This window comes from Ambystoma mexicanum, chromosome 6q (genome assembly GCF_040938575.1).
Source record: "Ambystoma mexicanum isolate Mex_15411 chromosome 6q, UKY_AmexF1_1, whole genome shotgun sequence".
Taxonomy (NCBI): domain Eukaryota; kingdom Metazoa; phylum Chordata; class Amphibia; order Caudata; family Ambystomatidae; genus Ambystoma; species Ambystoma mexicanum.
The window spans coordinates 1,117,202,170-1,117,222,667 of record NC_090937.1 but is presented as its reverse complement, the minus strand read 5'-3'; the positions used below and the strand labels follow the sequence as shown (position 1 = coordinate 1,117,222,667).

The window sequence follows — 20,498 nt, the reverse complement described above, 5'->3', positions numbered from 1 at the left end:
CACAATGGCTCTGCCTAGAAAGTGCCTTTCCTATGCCTACACAAAAGACCAAACTGTTGGTATTGCCAATGCTTGTTATGCATTTGTCCCCTATAAAAGGAGTTAAAAAGGAGGAGCTAGCTCCTCACCTTCATTTGCCTGGAATTAACTCAGCAGTGTTTGACATCTCTCACGTGTACATACTCTGCAATAACTGTGAGGGTGACTTCGATCTGTCCAGGGCCTGGAACGTAAGAGCAAAATATCTTTGTTTAGGCGTCTGAGTAGCCACATTGTCTAATCTCTGAATTTTAAGACTGCTACCATCTTTCTCATCCTGGTCCTGGCTGATTGAGTTTAGTGCCTAGCAGATTTGAGGAATTGATATTGAATCTTGGTATTGAAGTAGGTTGGACCATATCATATTTTTTGGGGGGGGGCATGGTATTCAGAATCTTTATACGATTAAATGAGATATTACAGGTTATTTTGCACATATTACATTGCAGTATTTAGGTCATATTGAGCGATGTTCATAGATCATTATGGTGGTTTTAACATAAAATATGATTTTATGGATCTTGTATGTTTTAATGCAAAGTTTTCATGGACCTTTCCATCTTAAATGAACTCAATAAAAATGAAATGTTTTGAAGAACACATAACATTGATAAAATGAAACTTGAAGAAAACAGTACTTTCCAGTATAATCATTTAATCTCTTCACAAAATAACCACCAATTATAATGCTGGTTTGAGCTCTACATTAAAAGAGGCTTCAGACAGTAGTAATCGCACCTGCTCAAGATGACAATGAGGCATTAACCCAGAGCAACATTGTAATGCACATTGGGACAACACCCACTAAAAAACTGCACAGCTGAAAAGGGAAATGGTTACTGGTTGCTCTTCAGTAATCATTCATGAGTTTTACCGCTAGAAAAAGTCAACATAGGCGGTTCATATTTCACATTACAGTGATTAACATTACTGTTAAAACAATGCATTAGTACATATTGTATAAGTTGTTTAAACAGCACTTCTCTGAGAAATGTGAGGTTCAACACTTGACGTAGTGTCACAGAAAAAGATTTTGGGTGGGGAACTAATTAGAGGGTTGATAAAGGCGTCCTGAATACATATAACACATCAAGAACATAGACTGCAATGATAGCTCCGGGGCAACACGCTCTTCTTGATAACAGGACAATGCTGTGCAACATGGGTGCGATCCCCGGTGGAATGTTTAGAAGCTGGAGCAGTCTGGGATGAAGCACAATATAAATAATAACATTGTGAAAAGGCAGGCATATCAATAAACAGTTCTTACCTTCTGGGAGCACAATATGATTATATACACGTATTGAATACTCTGCAAAGTCTTGTGTTTATAAATCCATGATCCAGGAAGCCACATCTCATCATCCTTTCTCCCCCATCTTCCATCTGATTAATCTCTGAAACCAGCCACAAGGGCTATACAAATGCAGAAGCCAATGGGCCTCATTACGACCCTGGCATTAACCAGTGGCGCTATTAGCACCATGGTTAAGGCCGGTAACTTACCGAATCGGCCATGGTGAAATGGGGAATTACCACCCCATTCCAAGGTTGGCGGAGCAGTAATTCCCCATTGGCCCTTCCCCATTCCCATTTTTACCCCATAGGGCTCAATGGGAATGGGGCAGGTGGTAATTACGGTACCGCAAATTGCGGTACCGTAATTACCTTCAAGGTCCCTTTGCGGGTCCCTACTTTAACGGCTGGTACAGACCAGCCGTTAAGGTCAGGAGCCGCAAAGGGACCTCGTAGTAAGGCGTTAAGGGGTTAACGGCGCCGCAACCTTTTACGGTGCCATTAACCCCTTAACGCCTGGGTCGTAATGAGGCCAAATGGCTTCCTTAATTAGCATTCCTGCATTTTGCCTGTTATCTTCTCAAACCACTTCCTGCAAAACTGGGTCAAGCTTTGCCAAATCATTGCAGCCCACAAGTCCAGTTACTGATCTTATTTAAACCAATTGCACTATATTTTTATGCTCATGTTTTCTATTAAACATCTCTTAAAATATTGTTAAAAGGATTGGCACCCTTCAATGGTAAGCTATTCAGGATACACAATTGGAGCAGTACCAATGAGGACATTGAAAACCTGATAAGGATGAATAAATCAAGATTGTGGGTTGTGCTACACAAGTCTGCTTTTTCCCACTTGCCCAGACATTCACAACATATAAACATAATATATTCGAATTTGCGAAAAATACTAGAGGGAATCCAGAATTTTGAACCATGTTGCACACTTTACATAAAACATTTCTTCATAGAGATCCCCAACTAATTCTGACCCATTAGAAATTGAAGGTTAACAGTCACTACAACATGTAAAATACACAGTGCTGTGATTAACTCATTAATTATATGGTGAAAATAGGATTTCTTTGCAATGTTAAATGGTTTCTTGTAATTTGATACTCGTCATCCAAAATATTTGAAGCATCAGACACTTAGTCCAGAACATCCACAATGGGTTAATCATTTGAAAGTCACCCAGCAGCACATGTGAAGGTGCTGAGTGATGCTAACTATGTTCACCATGAGCTGGTGCCGTCATGACTGGAATCACGAATCATGGTCATGTTTGCAGAATCTACATAAAAACAAGGTATTAAGCTACAGAAACAAAGTAAGAAACAGGTACTGGACAAGACTTACTAATGAATATGTGCTTCTGGGCGCATTTTTGGTCCTTGTTTAATGAAAAAAAATATAGCTTCCAATTACTGTTCAATCAATCTGCTTCTTTTCACATGCTCCATTTTCAAAAAAAATGTTTTTAGAAATAAACATGAAATCCATAAACAGTGTATGTATTGTGACCTTCTGTGAAATGAATACATCATCTTAATAAACCAGTGTGCACAATACAATGCATGGAATGTTTCCTGTATTAACGATGTGAAAAATACTACCAGGCTACATAAATATATTTACATTTACTTACATATAAATATGATCTAACATTTCAAAAAACCTGACACTTTTAAATGGCTCAGGGGGGGTCTACATTCTGTGTGTGGTTGGCGGAAGGTTTTCAGACGATCCCCAGTAGGCAAAAGAGAAGGTGCTATAGTCTTTGGTGATGTCAGGTTTCTGACCCAATGAAACCCTTTGTGATCAGATCAGTCTCCAGCCTCTAAGATCTGCCCGATCATCTGCATCAAATCTCCAAACGTGGGTCGTCCTTCTGGTTTCTGAAAGATGCAAAATATTTCCTTTTACACAAAATAAATCAAGGGAAGTAGCACATGAAAGTGATGAAGAATTGCATCCTAAAGTGCTGAAGTGAGTGAAACAAAAGAATTCTGTAACACGGTCTGTGACCAGGCATGGAAACAGTTAATAGAGTACATGATCAGAGTAGGCGAAAATATGTATCCAAATTCCAATTCCAGGCAACCAATCAACCTTCTGGGAACACAATGTAAGCAACAGATATATTGAATATTCTGCAATGCCCATTTGCCTTCCTCAATCCAAAGAAATATTAGCTAACCTATAGTAAAATATTGTACTGCTGGGCTGGCTGTCCCAATGAACCTTCGCAAAGCTTAAGAAAAGGATAAGAAAGAATCATCAGGAGAAAGGCTGCTGAAGGTATTACACACAGGCTTATGGGTAACATTCAATTACTGAATAGATGCTCAAAGCCAAACACAAACCCTGAGTCCGAAAATTGAGGCACAAAGGCAGAGACCACACAACTCTGTCAGAGAGTGTTGAGGATCTATAAAATGTCCATCTTGCCTCTTCTCCCTTGGTGGATTGGCTAAACCATTGAAGGAAAAAAGCAAGGGGAATCCAAAATAAAGACATCAAGAGATTAGAAGCAGAGAGAGCAATGACATAGATATCAGTGGGTTTTGGTAATGTTGTTTGCGATATTCTGTTGTTTTAATGTTCATTTATATTTCTTTAAAGCCCTTTTCATAGTCTTCCCTTATTCACACATAGCTGATGCTTTGCCCTTAGTTTACCATTAATTCCTACATAACTTTGCTTGATTCCTTTAACTTCCACCCTTCCCTTGTTTTAGTTGATCACCTAATTGCCTTTACTTCTGCTTTGCAGATTATGAAGGAAGTGTTAGGGAGAGGCTTGGACTGTGAGGTAGAGTGGAAAGGGAGGGAAGCATTTCTTTGTTGGAAGCTCACACTTTTCTGAGAAGAAGATTAAAGGGGTTGCAGGTGGAGGTGTGCAGACTGATGGTTAACCCCTGCATGATGTCCCTGAGACACTAGTATTACACTTTTAAAAAAGAAATAATAATAGAGCCATACTTATGGCTTTTTATAAAAGAAATTAAAGAAGTATTCACCAAATTGGACAAACCATTTTTTTCAAAGATAACCACAAATGAAATAAAAACAATGAAACATTGCAATAGGCTGTTCAAAACCATGAATTCATATCATGATTGTTTATTATATTGGGGGGATGGCACAGGCTCAACCAAAATGTGATATGCGCCAATATCTTAGATGATATAACAGTCCGATATTATGTCCTTCAATATACAAAAGGCATAAACTGTCAAAGTCTATGTGCTGAAGCTTTAAGTCCCCTGTTGCAAGGAAGGCCTTTTTCCTTAATAGATGAGTTTTGGGGTATTCACAGAGAAGATGTTCCGAGACTCAAGTGGCATAGTCTGCTTTTCTGATCCTCTCTTAAAACACCAAGTCTGGTGCCCGTCACTTCAAATGAGTGAACCAAATTAAATTGTATGTTTATGCAGTCAGTACGTACATATGAGTTGGAAAAAGCAAGGAGATACCATTACACATGGGAACTGTGCACATCTGTAAATAGATTCTGTAATTGCACGCAGTCAAGTATAAGAACCATGTTTTACCCTCGACTCTGCTGGTCAATCACAACCAATTCATCTGGCACAGGTTCTTGGGACACTAAAAAGCAGAGCCATTAAAAATGGCACTGCCACCAAGCATTGATATGCAACTTCATTTGAGGCCTCCTAGCCAGCACAGATAAAATGTAATCTGCAATACCAAGATAAGTTAGTATACCACGCGATCACACTTATGTTTGCTTTTACCCTTGATGCAAAGTACAAACATACCATGTCACATTAAGAAAGTAAATGCAGACTGACAGTAGTCGTGCCAGTCTGCATTTACTTTTTTAATGTGGCAAGGCATTTTTTACTTGGCAATAGTAAAGCAAACATAAGTGTTATTACTTGGCTAGACAGTCCTACATTCAATGTACCGTACATCAAGAGTAAAGCAAATGATAAAAGTGTTATCATATGGCTAGATTGGCCTACCGTCTAAGCATGTGATAACACTTTACTTATCTTGTTTGCTTTACCCTTGATGCACTGTACTGTGTATGAAGGCTAAAGCAAAAAACAGACCATACCCCCATCAGGCTGCTGAGCGGGGCCGATAGATTTAGGGGTGGAGGCTGACACACACACTCACACACGTGCACAAATAACACTTCCATCCACACATTCATACAACTTCTTGTACAACTTCTTGTAGAAATTCTTAAAAATACAAACCCACACCAACATACAAACATTACACTGAAAAACACTTACCTGCATGTATCAACCATACGGTACTGGGCAGCCACAGGGTGGACCGGATGGCCCACCCCTCTTCTCTGGACGTAGACACACTGTCTGTGGGTCTCTACAGCGTGAACACGCTGACTGTCAGGAGAGAGGCGTCCCCCGGTGCTGTCATGCAGTGTGTCTATGCTGCTAGCACAGAATAATGAGAGCTTGCAGGGCCAGTCTTCGGACCCCTGTTGGCTACCATTATTCTAAACTAAGTTTATTTCAGAGCCAAAAGGGCTCAGCAAAACAAACAAACAATAAAGTACAGCGGGGAAGGTGCCCGTGCAAGAGGCAAGCAGCACAGACCCCAACCCCCCACAGTGGCAGGCCGCTTGTTCTTTGTCTCGCCCAGAAGTTTATGTTTATGCTCCCACAAAGCAATCCAGAACGCCCACAGACTAATGACTCTTAATTGGTCTTCCTTTTGACCACATTGCATTCCCACTCCTACTGAGGATCATTGGAAGAATCTTGTTAGTGGAGCACAACTCTTGGGGCCCATATGGCAACTCAAACCTCACGTGTCAATACACCAAGCATTCCACTGGTACACAGTCTGCACTTCCAAATCTACATGTCAGGATTCAAACTATACATCTCTCTCTGCTCCCACATCCCCCTCCCCAATCCCTTGAAGAACCTGGCCTCAAGATCCCACGCTAATGGCAGATGTTTTGCTTTAGAAGGCCAGATTACATTACTTTGTGGTGATTTATTGGGAGAGAAATGTGTGATTTAAAATAGTACTAGATATAAAGTAAAATGTGGATAATGTATGCATGTAAAAAAACACAAAATAACAAATATTTAATTTAAAAACACCTATCAAATTAAACAGGAATAAACAATCACAACAGAAAAAATATATTCTGATGAATGCAGTGATAAAAGTAAACAACGCCAGCGAGGAGACTTGAATACTATAACAGAGCATTCTATAACATTAATCTACTGCACAGTATAAATAACACTTGCTATTTTATTTCACAGCAATATTTTATCTTATCTATGAAGCAGCTATTACAATAGTAGCTTTTAAGGGATGCTTGACCTTGTTCTTGTCACCAGTCTATGTAAAGAATTTAAGCTTCAATTTTCCTACAAAGATGCAGATTTTTGCAAAATATTTCTCTTCTGAAATGCTGACAAAGAAGATTATTTGGGCAGAAGTATGCACAGAAATCTTCATTCGACAGCACCAGAATGGTGCAGATTTGAAAACGAAGGTTACAAAATTGGCAGAATATCTACACATATAGTTCTTGCACACTGTAACTGCAGACATAATCCATACTCGCCTCAATGTGTGGATTGCATTTTCCTGCAATACAATTCAATGTATTGTTTTGATAATGAGCTCCGAACCACCATAACCGTTTCAAAGCACATGGTCATTAGCACAGATTAAACATTGACTGGAGAAGTTTTGAATTGCGACAGTTAAATAGAAACAACTGTTTTTATTTTGGCTTTAGATATCCTATACGTCTAAAGTTCTAGCTTATTCCAGGCCTGTTCCCCTATGACTATCAAGAAGGTATGGGCGGGACAGTTCAAGCAAAGCGCAACCCCATGGAACTTTAGGAGATTTTTCCAACATCGGGACAAAGGGGTTGACTTGGCACCTATGGTAAGATCGGTGAGTAGAAACTCGGGACAGTCAATGGTTGCCATTTGAAGAAGCAGGGGTGGCTTGTGCTGTTCAGTGAAGGGATTTGAACTATGGTTAGATTAGAGAAGATTTAAATTGCTAATTTGTCCTGCGTAGAGCTCGGGGAATTAGGGTAGATGTTTTGGGGGACGGTCTTTGTGGGTACATTATTTGTGGGTGTGAATTGTGGGAGAAGAGGCAGTACAACCCACATGCATTCTGTATGAGAAGGCCGAATCACTGAGAACACAATGTGCATTTATTATGTGGAGAAGATCAAAGCACTGAGAACCTCAAGTGTATTTAGTAGGAAGAGAAAGCCAGAGCACTGAGAACCCCATGTGCATTTACTAGGCTAGGAGGGGGCCAAAGCACTGAGAACCCAATGTGCATTTATTATGTGGAGAAGACCAAAGCATTGAGAACCTCAAGTTATTTAGTAGGAAGAGAAAGCCAGAGCACTGAGAACCCCATGTGCATTTATTATGTGGAGAAGACCAAAGCACTGAGAACCTCAAGTGTATTTAGAAGGCAGAGAGGGACAACGCGATGAGAACACCGGGCGCATTTACTAGGCGGAGCAGGCCAAAGCACTGAGAACCCCACACGTATCTAAAGGAAGGGAACTGGTGAATTTAATTAACATGTCTGAATTTACGGAAGTTGACAAACGTGGCAGAGGAGTGGGTAAGTGTCTGGGGAATGTATCTGTTGGGCATTTTCTTTTTATCAGCTGCAGGTGCCACTGTTTGCTTTGGAGCTCCATGCCAGTCAGACCAGTCAATCAGTAGCTGCAGGTCACTTCCTCTTCAAAGTACAGGGGCACTCATCACAAAAGAATCTATTGCATTGGGAAGAAATTTAACTGTGCATGCAGCACCTTCACACATGCATCAGGTGCTAAAGTATGGAGTGCAGGAGGAAGTGGAAACAGTGAGCCGCCACCAACAGAGGCACAGGAGAGAGAAGATATGAGCTCAGCTATAGAGATAAATCCCTGGATTAGGTAGAAGAGATCATTCATGACATTTTTCTTACTTGGAAACAGATTGCAATGAATAACATGACAAAGATGATGCCCACATCAGATTCAAGAAAGTGACTCAAATACCTCTTCTTTGATTATGCAAAATATAGCAACAGAGACCAGACAAAAGAAGAGCTTGAAGGCATTAATGAACCCATGCAATTGCCAAAAGAAAGCAATATATGCGGGCAGTAAAACACATACTTTTGGTAGTATAACTTTGTAGGTGTTTAAATCAACAGCAGTGTACACTCAGTCAACAGCGCCTACACAGCATCGAACTGCAAAGTACATCAAGCAAACCCCAAGAAGGAGGAGAATCAAGGATCCATTGCAGTCCTCCAAGAAAATCAGGAGGGTGGAGTTATTTAGTCACAAAAGCAACTGGATGCCATCTGCCATACATTCCAGAAAACCTGTGTAGGAAGCCGGGTATCACTTTTGGTACCTCTTCTCTGCCGGCCCACATGAGATGGCACCGTCCCCAGAAAAGAGGGACAGGGCAACCTCTCATGCCTGAGCTGGAAATGGGAATGTCCCACACCACTACACCAGAGAATCTTGCTGATTCACTGATTTTCACAAGCCCTGTGAGAGCACATCATTGCCTGAAGATCAATAGCATGCAGACAACTTATTTCCCTCTCAATGGACAGCTCACCACAGTTAAGGCTTTTCACCTTGTTAGAAAATATCACAAAGGACACATAATGCTGCATGTATTCAATGACAACAAACTATAATTACTGCTTAATTCCTTTGTAGAAAACCATGGATTCAAATAGCTGCTTAGACTTGTTGAACCCACAGACCCTTTGGGAAATGTTGAGTCTGCACTACTTCGTGCAAACTTCTGTACAACCCTATCATGGAAGCAATTGACATGGGGGTAATTTGCTAGACCATTGCTGGTGGCAAAATGGAGTGGCAACTAACACTCTCTTGCGGCCACTGTCTCCACTGCAGGAGGGTGATGCATTAGATGTGTCTGTGGCACATAAGGTGAACTTCTTGAACACATCATTGTGCCACAGCCTACAGTGTTTGCGCATTTTAGAGATGCTGAAAGGTCTTACTTGAGTTACCCAGATCCATTGTCTTCTGGCAGAGATTGCATATTCCACTGCCTTCCTCCCCCTCCCAGTCACACACTCTGCCAAGCTGATGTAATCCCACACCCATGTGAGGGAGACTCAGAAGAGGATCCCCTCTGCCTCTTCTGCTCCTTCTCCCATACCTGATTGTCTGTCTGCAATTCAAGAATGGTGTGCCTCCAACGATCTCTGCCTTAATTCCAGTAAGACTGGGATCCTCCTCATTGGGAAACCTGCTCCTGCCTTCCCTCTCTCACTCTGGCTGTTCACCCTGGGCCCTCTAACTGCACCTTCCTGTGAGGCTAAGAACCTTAGTGTCATCTTCGACCTCACGCTCTCCTTCTCTCCTCACGTCTCTGACATCTCTAAGAAGTCACACTATCAACTGCACCTCTTCAGAAGTATTCTTCCCTTTCTCACTTTCCCCCAGAAGCTCACTGTCCCCACAGCCCCGGTTCTCTCTAGGCTGGACTACTGCAACAGCCTCTTTCTAAATCTGCTTGCCTCTACTCATCGCCCATTACAACTAATCCAGAAAAGGACTTGTTCTTGGCCTCAAGCCCAGGGATTATATCTCTCCAGCCCTGAAATATCTCCACTGGCTCTCTGTGGCTGCAAGGATCACATTTGAGACCCTTTGCATCGTCCACAAGGCTTTCTGGGGCTAGGGACTACAATACATCCAACTTTCTCTTCCTAAGCATCTTCCTTCTTAAACCCTGTGCTTATCCAACTCTGACCAAGGTCAGACGCTTCTCGAGGCAGAGAGTGGAGGGTAGATCATTGTCCTCGGCTGGGGCCATCCTCTGGAACAGACTCCCTGCCTCTCTCAAACTTGAGCAGGACCACCCAGGTTCCGGAAGAAACTCAAGATCTTCCTTTTTGCTTCTGCTTTCTCTCTCCCGATCCCTTGCTGATGCTCCTGTCTGCTGCACAGACTGGTTACCTGGCCACCCACTGAAATACAGGACCAGGCTCCTGCACAACCAGTTGCCCTTGCACTGGCCCCGGGCCTCCCAACTACTTAGGGACTGTATCTGTAACCCTACAGTCCCCTGCCTCTCTGCACTAACAACCTGGCTTGGTCACCCACTAATTACGGGACCAGGCTCCTGCACGACCAGTTGCCCTGGCCTCCCAACCACTTAGGGACTGTATCTGTAACCCTACAGTCCAATGACTCCCTGCACGTAGGAGCCACCTCCGTAGCAACACTTGCACGTTCCATCACACTCTCCCCTCCCTCTTCCCCCACTGGCACCTCTTCCCCTTCTTCCTCCCCGCATTATCTGAATGACACAAGGCCTAGTAAGGTAGTAGTTTGTCCTCTATCTGTCTTCCGTTCCTTGACTTGACGTGCCTAGAAACACTTGTGTACAAGTGTGTTATAAATGACTTATCATATCATATCATGAACAAGTGGGCAGTGATGTCATGGGTGGGGATGTCTTCAGACTCGATTTCCCACTCTTTAAGAAAGCCTGTGCCTGTGTTGCCCCTGCAGTGGACTCTTCCTCTTTAGACATCTGTTGGGGGACCATCTCTGGTTCCTTAGCCTGGTGTTGTTTGGTCTCTCACAGGGCCACCATCTCCTCACCCCTGTGGCCATGATCCCATTGCACCTCTGTGGTAACCTCTCACTTCCTGATTCCTGACCTGCCTCCTCCTCCCAGCCAAGTACAAAGTACTTGCACACCTTCTGCAGGAACTCCTCAGAGTAACTATGCCTCTACCTGAACCTCCTCCAGATTAGTAGACACATCCACCTGTACATGCTCCATCTCCCCCTCTTTGCCATCCCCGAAACCATCATGTTCTCTTCCTAGACCACCATCGCCACTTCCTCAACTACCATCTTCCCTTCCTCAACCACTGTCTTCCAATCCTCATCCACTGCTCCGCCCTTACATTTCATCTCAACCTCTGTCTGCTCCTCCTAGTCCTCCGGCTATGTCTCCCCCGGCTGGCCGACTACCTCAACCTCTAACAGAGGTCTAATGAGTCCAGCTCCTCATCTTCTACTCTCTACACTCCCTTAAAAAAAAGCATATTGTCTAAGGCCCCGTTATTGAAAACAGAAAAGTGCGTAAGGTGCCTAATGTGACAAACACAGATCAAGTGATAAAGACAAACAAAGGGAGTCTCACAAGTCTCACACGATTGAAGGGTTCTCAAAACTGACAAACAGTACAGAAGGGTAAAGAGTCTGGTTAGATTTCTCGGTCATACAAAGGTTTCTCTACAAACACAGGGAAAGAAAGGTCATAGTAAACTTTTTTGTTTTTTAATCTTTTAATCTTTTTGGGGCGGCAATAAAGGGAACATAGAAAAGGATAAAAGGAAAAGGATAAAAGGAAAAAAATAAAAAATAAAACACAGCATAGGTAAAAAGGGGAGATTGGAAAGGGAGCCTAGAGAAAACACTCTACAGAAAAAAAAGAGGATAAAATAGGGATCATGGAACGCCAAAAACTCTTCTAGACTCCCAAAAGCAATCAACAATTGTTGTAAAACAACCACAACTGACAAAGGAAGCAGGAAGCAAGGTGGGCCTTGCCATTTCAGAATGTCTCAGGACCTCTGATTGGCAAGTTGAACTCACCACTCGAGCCTCCGGCCTTGCAAGCGGATGGCGGGCCTGAACTCTGGCTTGCATCGCAGCCAGATTCAACCGTATGGAAATCCATCAACAATACTGTATGGTGGGTGAAATACGCCCAGAAAAGCTTTGTTTTGCTGCGGGGCACAGTTTGGAAAGTTCAAGGTATTTTCTACCACTTTCATTTATTTCATAAACTCCACCTTGAGACTAAATCATCCAGCGGCAAGGGAATAGGGCAGGAGCCCTCCCGCCCCCCCCCACAGAAGCCAGATTCATGCTGCAGCCTCTGTAGCGCGGGCACACGGAGCAAGGCCTGCCTGACCTTGTCTCCACGGAGTGCCTGAGCCGTGAATGTCGGGCGCATCGCGGCGCCACAACAAGGCCGCACTTTGCTTTGTTTTTGGATCCGACATCCGCCGGCAGGCGGAAACGCCGGCCACAACGAGGGCCATACAAAGGCCTGTTCTTCGCCTGTTCCGAGCAGTCTGAGCCTGGGCCAGAGACGCTGCCCCTCACCAACTCCATCTTGAAAACCTTCTCAACAATATTACCACAAACGTATATCTGCCCAGGGCATCCGTTGCATCCTGCATCTACCTGAGGCGCCATTGATGTTCCAACACAATCATGCACCTATATATCCATTTGGCCATGTGAGTATCTGCCACTCTGCCATACCTGCCCCTCGTTGCTATGTCATTGCTGAAGGCCTTCCACACGCCTGATATTCTGATGTACGTCTTGTATTCTTGGCGCCACCTGCACACATGACCCTACTTGTCCAAAACTTAGGCGCCCCCTAATGTAGCCTATGCACTATTCAGGACTTAGTTGCTACCACACTGCATCATGTGCTGCACTTGATCTGTGTTGTGTCCTATGTTCGCTATTAGACCTCACTTGATTTGTACTGTGCCCTCGTCGCCAATGGACCTCATTTGACCTGTGTTGTGCCCTATGGTCGCCAATAGACCTCATTTGACCTGTGTTGTGCCCTATGGTTGCCAATAGACCTCATTTGACCTGTGTTGTGCCTTATGGTCGCCAATAGACCTCATTTGACCTGTGTTGTGCCTTATGGTCGCTAATAGACCTCATTTGATTTGTGTTGCACCTTACCTGTAGTTACTACTGCACTCTTGCTAATAACTTATCAACTTCACTGCCCCCATCAGCTGAGCCAAGCCACCTACTATGGCCACATTTAGAGGCGCCACCCTAACTATGGCTACCCTCCTCCTGCTGCTCCGCGCCCACACAACCACACCACTTTACCCAGACCTACTATCTCCAATAGAATGGATAAACAGATTCGCCCGCCCACCTTCACCATGCATACCCTGTCCCACACCCTTTAGAAATACAAGACTAGGTTCTCGCCTTGTTGTACCCACCACCACAGGCCTGAACGTAGCCCCACTGACCATGACTAGAAACGACAGACTCAGCTATCGAACCAATCTTGCCACAAAGCTCAATAGAATGCTCACCAATCAGACTACGCACCCTAAGCAGCCTACCTCACCTTCTGAACTCCCACCTAGTCACAACCCTTCTATACCGCACTCGCCACCACACACGAAAACTAACCCTCCACAGACCTCTATCAAGGGAGCCCTTATCAACGCTCGCTCACTGGTTGCCCACGCTACTGATGTTGCCGACATTATTTCCACCAACCACCTAGACTTTATCGCCATCACGGAGACATGGCTCCACCCAGCAGCCAGTCCCACAATAGCTCTAGCCACTCCAGTCAACTACAACATCATCCGAGCTGACAGGAAAAATGGAATAGGCGGAGGAATAGCAATTATTGCAAAATCCACACTAAACATCAGAGAAGTAACCAGCACAACCCTACCTTCAGCCGAACTTCTATCCGTCAAACTCCCATTATCTGACACACAAACTATCCGGCTCCATATTATATACAGACCCGCAGGACCCCCCTCCACCTTTGAAGAGGATATCTCCATCCTACTCACTACCAATTTGAAACCAAAATCCCAAATCATCATTCTGGGAGATTTCAACTTGGGGCTTAACGACCCCAATGACAACCAAGCCACTTCCCTTAATGACACAATTACTCATCTAGGCTTCACCCAACACATTAATCAACCTACACATACAAAAGGAAGATCCTTGGATTGGCTTGCAGATGCCAATTGCAACCTCTCACTGACTGACATCACTCCCTGTGCGTGGACTGACCATCATCTTATCACCTTCTCCTTACCCAGATCCCTACCATCTACCACACGACCTACAAAGTCACCTCAAATAATCTCCAGAAACAACCGCAACATCACTATAGAGAACCTCAAACTTCTCCTTGCACCTATCAGTAAAGCTAATCTACCCACGCAAAAAAACAACCCAGCAGCCATAGTAGACCTATATAACAATACTCTAGAACTAGCCCTCAACCAGATAGCTCCTCTCAAACTACGGAAAGCCAAACCTATTGCCCATTCCAACAAATGGTTCTCAGTAGAATTAAAAGCTCTCCGTAATATTAAAAGAACTGCTGAAACTAGCTGGAGAAAAGCCCCTTCCCTCTCCACTAAAGACAAATTTGCTTCAGCTGCCTCTGCCTACAAATCCGCCATCTTAAATGCTAAGAAAGAGACCTACAACTTGAGAACACAAAATGCCAAATCTGGCACCAAAGAACTCTTCTCTATACTAAGAGAACTTGAATCACCACTGCCCCCTACAGAGGACTGCATCAAAGACAAGGCCTGGTGTAACAATATCCAGCTCTCCCTCGCTAACACAATTGCCCTCCTACAAACCAAGATAGAAGCAAAAAAAGCTAGCCTTGCCTCCAAGCAGAATTCCAGCAGCAAAATTAACCACACTACCCCTATCTGCCCATCTTTCCACTTCTCACCAGTCACAGAAGAGGAAGTAATCAAGATAGTCGCCAGCCTCAAACCATCCAACTGCAAAGGTGACATCTGCCCTGCATCCGTCATCAAAGATGGTGCTAATAAGTTAGCCCCTCTCATGACTTCTCTGATCAACTCCTCCTTCAAAAACTCAGTGGTCCCCAACAATCTTAAAGAAGCGTGGGTCCTACCCCTGCTCAAAAAACCTAACCTAGATCCCAACATCCCCACAAATTACAGGCCCATCACCACAGTCCCATTTCTTCTCAAAATATTGGACAGGGTAGCCTATCTCCAAATACAACAACATTTGGAAGATAACAATCTCCTAGGCCTGCGACAATCCGGCTTCAGACCAAGGCACGGGACTGAAACTGCCCTCTTGGATCTAAAAATCCAAATGGATGACGCCAAAGACAAGGGCAAACTGGCCATCTTGCACTTGTTGGATCTCTCCGCTGCCTTTAACCTGGTTGACCACCAGATCGTCACTCAACACCTCTCCTCGGCTGCCGCATTCTCTCAGAATGCCACTAAGTGGATCCAGTCATTTCTGTCTGACAGGACGACTAGAGTCTTCACCTCTACCGCGGCTGCGGACCCTATCCCAATCACATGTGGAGTGCTGCAAGGCTCCTGCATTTCTCCTACACTTTACAACATCTTCACGAAGCTCCTATTTGACCGTCTTGACGATCTGGGTGTCAGCTACACTAATTATGCAGACGATACCCAGGTCCTCATCACGCTCACTGGAAGCTATGAAGAAGATGTTGCAAAGCTTAATGATATCTACTTAGAAATCCAAGCCTGGATGGCCACTCACAGTCTTGCCTTAACGACGATAAAACAGAATTGCTTATCGTAGGCTCCCAGGCTCGCCTGAACAAACTGGACCAAAGGTACCAATCCTTTACCATTGATGGTAACATCATAAAAGTCTCCAAAGAGGTTAAAACACTAGGTGTATACCTCGACTCTACCCTATCTCTAAAGAAACAAATAAACTCGACCATCTCAGCTACCTCATACACCAATAAATTGATGAATGCCTGCAGGCCTTTTCTCTCCTCCTCTAGTTGCCTCACGCTATCTAGAGCGCTGATATTGTCTAAATTAGACTATTGCAACACACTCTACTTAGGCACTACCACTAAAAACTTGAACAGACTCCAGATTCTGCAAAATAATGCACTAAGATGTGCCCTCAACCTCCCACGCAAGGTGCACATATCCACAGTTAGAAAAGAAGTCCACTGGCTCCCGATCCGTGACAGAATTAAGCTAAGAACACTGGTCATCACCCACAAGTGCCTATCACTTACTGCCCCACGTTACCTTTCTGACAAATTCTCTAGACACTGCCCCATTAGACCCACCAGAACACCTTATCTACACCAACTAAAGATCCCCAATTATAACCTAAAAACAGCAGGGGGCTCCAGTTTTCCAGTGCTCGCAGCCCAATGCTGGAACACCCTCCCCACCTCAATTAGATCGGAAGCCGCTTTCTGGCCATTCAGAGCCATGGTAAAATCATGTCTACTAGCCTAAACATCCAGACTTTCACTGACATGACCTGATAGCCGCCGCTCTCCACCGGTAGCTATGTTTACTCTACCGACAGCCTACTTAGGACCAACCTGTAACCCGGTCCGCATTAGCCACTGTAACTTCTTTCCTGCATATTCTCTGTTCATACTTCTCTCGGTATGTTCTACTCTTGTATGTAAACATTCAGAGCCTGGACTAATGTACGCTCTGTCCGTTGTACCTTGATGCTCGTGCAACGATATGTAACTCTGCTGTACACATGATTATGCGCCCAGTTACCTGAGGGTTCGGATGCGCTTTATAAATAAACAAACTAAACTAAACTAAACTAAAGGCAAACACAGGGCTATGGTTTATGAAAAGTGACCTCAAGTATTTGGTGGGGACTCTATCTCAGTGAGTTTTACAGTTGCTCTGGAGGGCTCACAAGTCAAGACATACCTTTAGACATGGGTGTGTTCACTGTTAAATGTGCGTGATGGCATGATGCAAGGAAGAAATGGTCAAAGTTCAAAACCCTGATATACGTTTGCAGATTTAGACTGTCCCTAACTGTTCACACACTATGAACACTTACGTCATGCCAGCAACTCTTCATTATCTGGTAGACGCTGTTTGATGCAAGCTTTGGGCGGTACAGCCTTTCTCCATGTGTGACCTTCGTCACTACTTCCAAGTTGGTGTTATTTTCGAAGGGCATCTTCCCCTCTGTGAAAACTTCCCACATTAAAACTCCTGGGAAAGGAAGAAGGGCTCTGTATGTCACAACAATAGACCATCACACAAGTTGAGGAAGAACATCAGCCCCATCACAGCTTAAAACATGTGCATTGGTTTGAAATAAATACACATCTTACCAAATGACCAGACATCTGATTTGCTGCTGAATCGACTGTAATTGAACACCTCCGGCGGGGACCACTTCACAGGAAACTTTGCCCCTGATGAACTTGTGTACTGGTTATCGAGGACATACCTTTAAAACAAGAAGACAGGTTTGTTTATTCTGTTTAGCTTGGAATTTTGTGTAAGGCTGTTCTATTTTCATCTATATACACGTTTATACTTTTTGCAGACTCCAACAATAATTAAAAAATGTGTGATCATAAAGTGATCTGGCTACATGGTGTGTCCATGTAAATGTAATACACTATATAGAACAGGATTGGAGGTGCAGGTGCTGTAACTGCATTATTTACTACTTTATTCTTCCTGTAAATACCAGAAAGATAATTCAACTAGCTTAATCATTAAATGGATGGCAGAAGTAAATGATGGCCTGTTCGAAGGTTTTCACTCATAGGTCATTAGTCTGGAAAGAGACATATGGTGTGTTTATTTTTTCATTTAATTTCATTTTATTGAGTTTATAGAGTGTCTTTCGCTACAGGCGCTTATTAAATATTACAAAAGCAGTACAATCACAAGAAAATGTAAACAAGGATAAAAACAGAAGAGGGAAGAGCATGCAGAATTAGCTGGCTACAGAAGATAAAACATGAGTTTTTAGGTTGATTGAAAAATACAAAGAGATGTGACAGAGTGAAGTGAGAGGGGAAGAGAGTTCCAATGTTTAGGAGCTAGAAGAGCAAAGGAAAGGATTTGAGAAGAAGCGCACAGGGGTTTGGGGACAGTTAAGAGAAATACGTTCTGAGATCTGAGAAAGTGAGACGGAGCATAGAACGGAAGTAATGAAGAAAGATAAGGGTGAGCCAGACATTGGGTACATTTAAAAACAATAGAGAAAAGTGATAGAGGAGACGTGATTCAAAAGGGAGTGGGGAAATAGAGAGCAAAGAAGATGCAATTGAAAACCGAAAGGATAAGGAAAAAAGGAGATGAATCGAGGAATAATAAATAGAATGGAGGGGGTGAAGATTTGAGGCAGGGAGACCAAGCAATATAGATGAGGAGTAATCAATACGAAAAAAGACAAGAGAAAAAAGAAGACGTTTTGTAGCATGAAAAGATTGATAGGGGTGTGCATGACTAATGTTAAACAGTGCATAACGGCAAGAACGAGCAATAGAAGAGATGTGAAGTGAAAATGGGAGAGAAGGATCAAAAGTAACGCCTGAGTTACACGCGTGTGGTGAAAAAGTAAGAGAAGATGGAGGAAAAGAGAGAGACGGAGGAGGAAGAATAAGGCAAATAGTAGAGGTAGAAAAGAACAGGACCTCTGTTTTAGAAGGGTTGAGGTGGAGAAAATGAGAAGATATCCAGTTTTGGACAGCAGAAAGACAGTTTAAGATACTAGAGTGCAAAGCAGAGTCGAATGAGAAAAAGGAGAAAAAGAGCTGAGTGTTGTCTGTGTACAGATGAAAAGAAAGATTGAATGAAGAAATGAGAGCGGAGAGAGGAGCATTATAAAGAAAGAAAAGAAGAGGACCAAGTACAGAGCCTTGAGGGATGCCATATAAGAGAGGAAGTGAAGAAGAAGAGTGTCCGGCCCAGGTCACAGAGTAGGACCAAAGAGAAAGATAGGAGCAGAACCATTCAAGAACAGACTCCAAAATGCCTAAAGTGGAAAGGGAGGATATCAGAAGAGAGTGTTCAACAGTATCAAAAGCCACAGACAAGTCAAGAAGAAAAGAAGAGATCTTAGAATGACGAGAAGACAGAAGTGAATTAGACACATGTAAGAGAGCAGCCTCTGTAGAGTGAGAAGGATGGAAGCCAGATTGAAAAGGAGGGAGAAGGAAGTGAAGATTAAGATAGCAGGTTACCTGAACTTAGGCTGCCCGCTGAAGAATTTTACAGAGAAAGGACAGAAGTAAAATAGGTCAGAAGTTGGTAGGAGTAGATGAGTCAAGAATGGGTTTTGTTCAGAATAGGAAGAAGAGGTGCATGCTTAAAAGTATTCAGAAAGCAGGAATTTGCAAAGGGGAATTAATAAGAGAGGTGGGATAAGGAAGGAGATGATGATAGACCTTAGGGATAAGAGATGAGGATAGAGGATCAGAAAGAGAAGCAGTGGGGTGAGCACAAGCCAGAAGAGCAGAAGTATCAGAGTCAGCAAGTGGAGAGAATGAAGAAAGTGAATATGATGGTAGAACAGAAAAGGAGGAGGAAGAGGAGTGAGTAACAGAAGGAGTAAAAGCTTAGCAGAGATTTGCCACTCTGAATGTAAAGTAATTTACAAAGTCAGAGGAGGAGAGAGACGTGGAAGCAGATGATTCAGTGTGTGATTTAGGAGACAAAATATTGTGAAGAAGTTGATAAAGACTATGAGGGTGATGGGATAGAGAAAGTGTGGTTCTGAATAAAATAAAACAATGTAGGGGCAGGTAAAGCAGAATTAAAGTTAGGGTGCAAAGATGAAAGCATAGCAAAGTCAGAAGGGCTTTTTCCATTGCCATTCAGCTTAACGCAAGCTGCAGCGGACGAAAATAAGGTCGGGAGAAAGCCTGGGATGAGGAGCTTTACAAGTAGGAGAAAAAGGATGCAGGGGAGAGACTGAATGAAGGACAGATAGCACAGAGGAATGCAGAGTACTAGCAGCCATATCAGGAGGAAAGGAAGAAAAGATAGGAATTGATGGGAGAGAGGAATGCAAGGAAGAAAGACTGGATGTTGAGTCAAATGAAGTGAGATTATGACGAGTAAAAATAGTCAAGGAAGAAGACAAGATCGGCAGGCGGAGGGGCAGAAAAAGAAAGTAGTAAATGATCAGAGGCATTAAAGGGGCAGGAAGATACAGGGGAGGAAGAAGGAAGTGAAGACAAAATTAGATTGAGGCAAGAACCAGACAGAGGGAAGGAGGGGAGGGAAGAAAATGCAAATGAAAACCATCAGTGAGGGAAAGCAGCCAAGGGAAGGACGAGTTAGAGGAGGGGAGATTGAAGTCCCCAAGAAGAAAGAGAGGTTTGGAAGATGGAAGAAGGTGAGATAAGAGGAGATCAAGATGTTCAAGAAAATCAGTAACTAGACCAGGAGGACGATGAACAACAAGAAGCAAAACAGGAAAGGGATTAGAAAAAGGAAGACAAATTATATTCAAAGGACAGAAAGATTGGGAGGCTGGACGGAGGAGGTAGAAAAGTCCTGG

The 20,498-nt window shown here is 43.4% G+C and overlaps 1 protein-coding gene across 4 annotated transcripts in view; it reads right to left on the bottom strand.

The window, feature by feature from the left end:
- Window positions 1–674: 674 nt before the first annotated feature.
- Window positions 675–20,498, bottom strand: part of TEC (tec protein tyrosine kinase) — an 837,667-nt gene continuing 817,843 nt past the window's right edge. For all 4 annotated transcript variants that reach the window (XM_069631701.1, XM_069631702.1, XM_069631700.1 and 1 more), the window contains 3 exons: window positions 17,308–17,426; window positions 17,028–17,185; window positions 675–3,232 (listed from right to left, as the gene is read on the bottom strand). In XM_069631701.1, coding sequence (XP_069487802.1) covers window positions 3,161–3,232; window positions 17,028–17,185; window positions 17,308–17,426 — 349 coding nt within the window. In that variant the 3' untranslated portion in view covers window positions 675–3,160. The remainder of the gene's footprint in view (window positions 3,233–17,027; window positions 17,186–17,307; window positions 17,427–20,498) is intronic.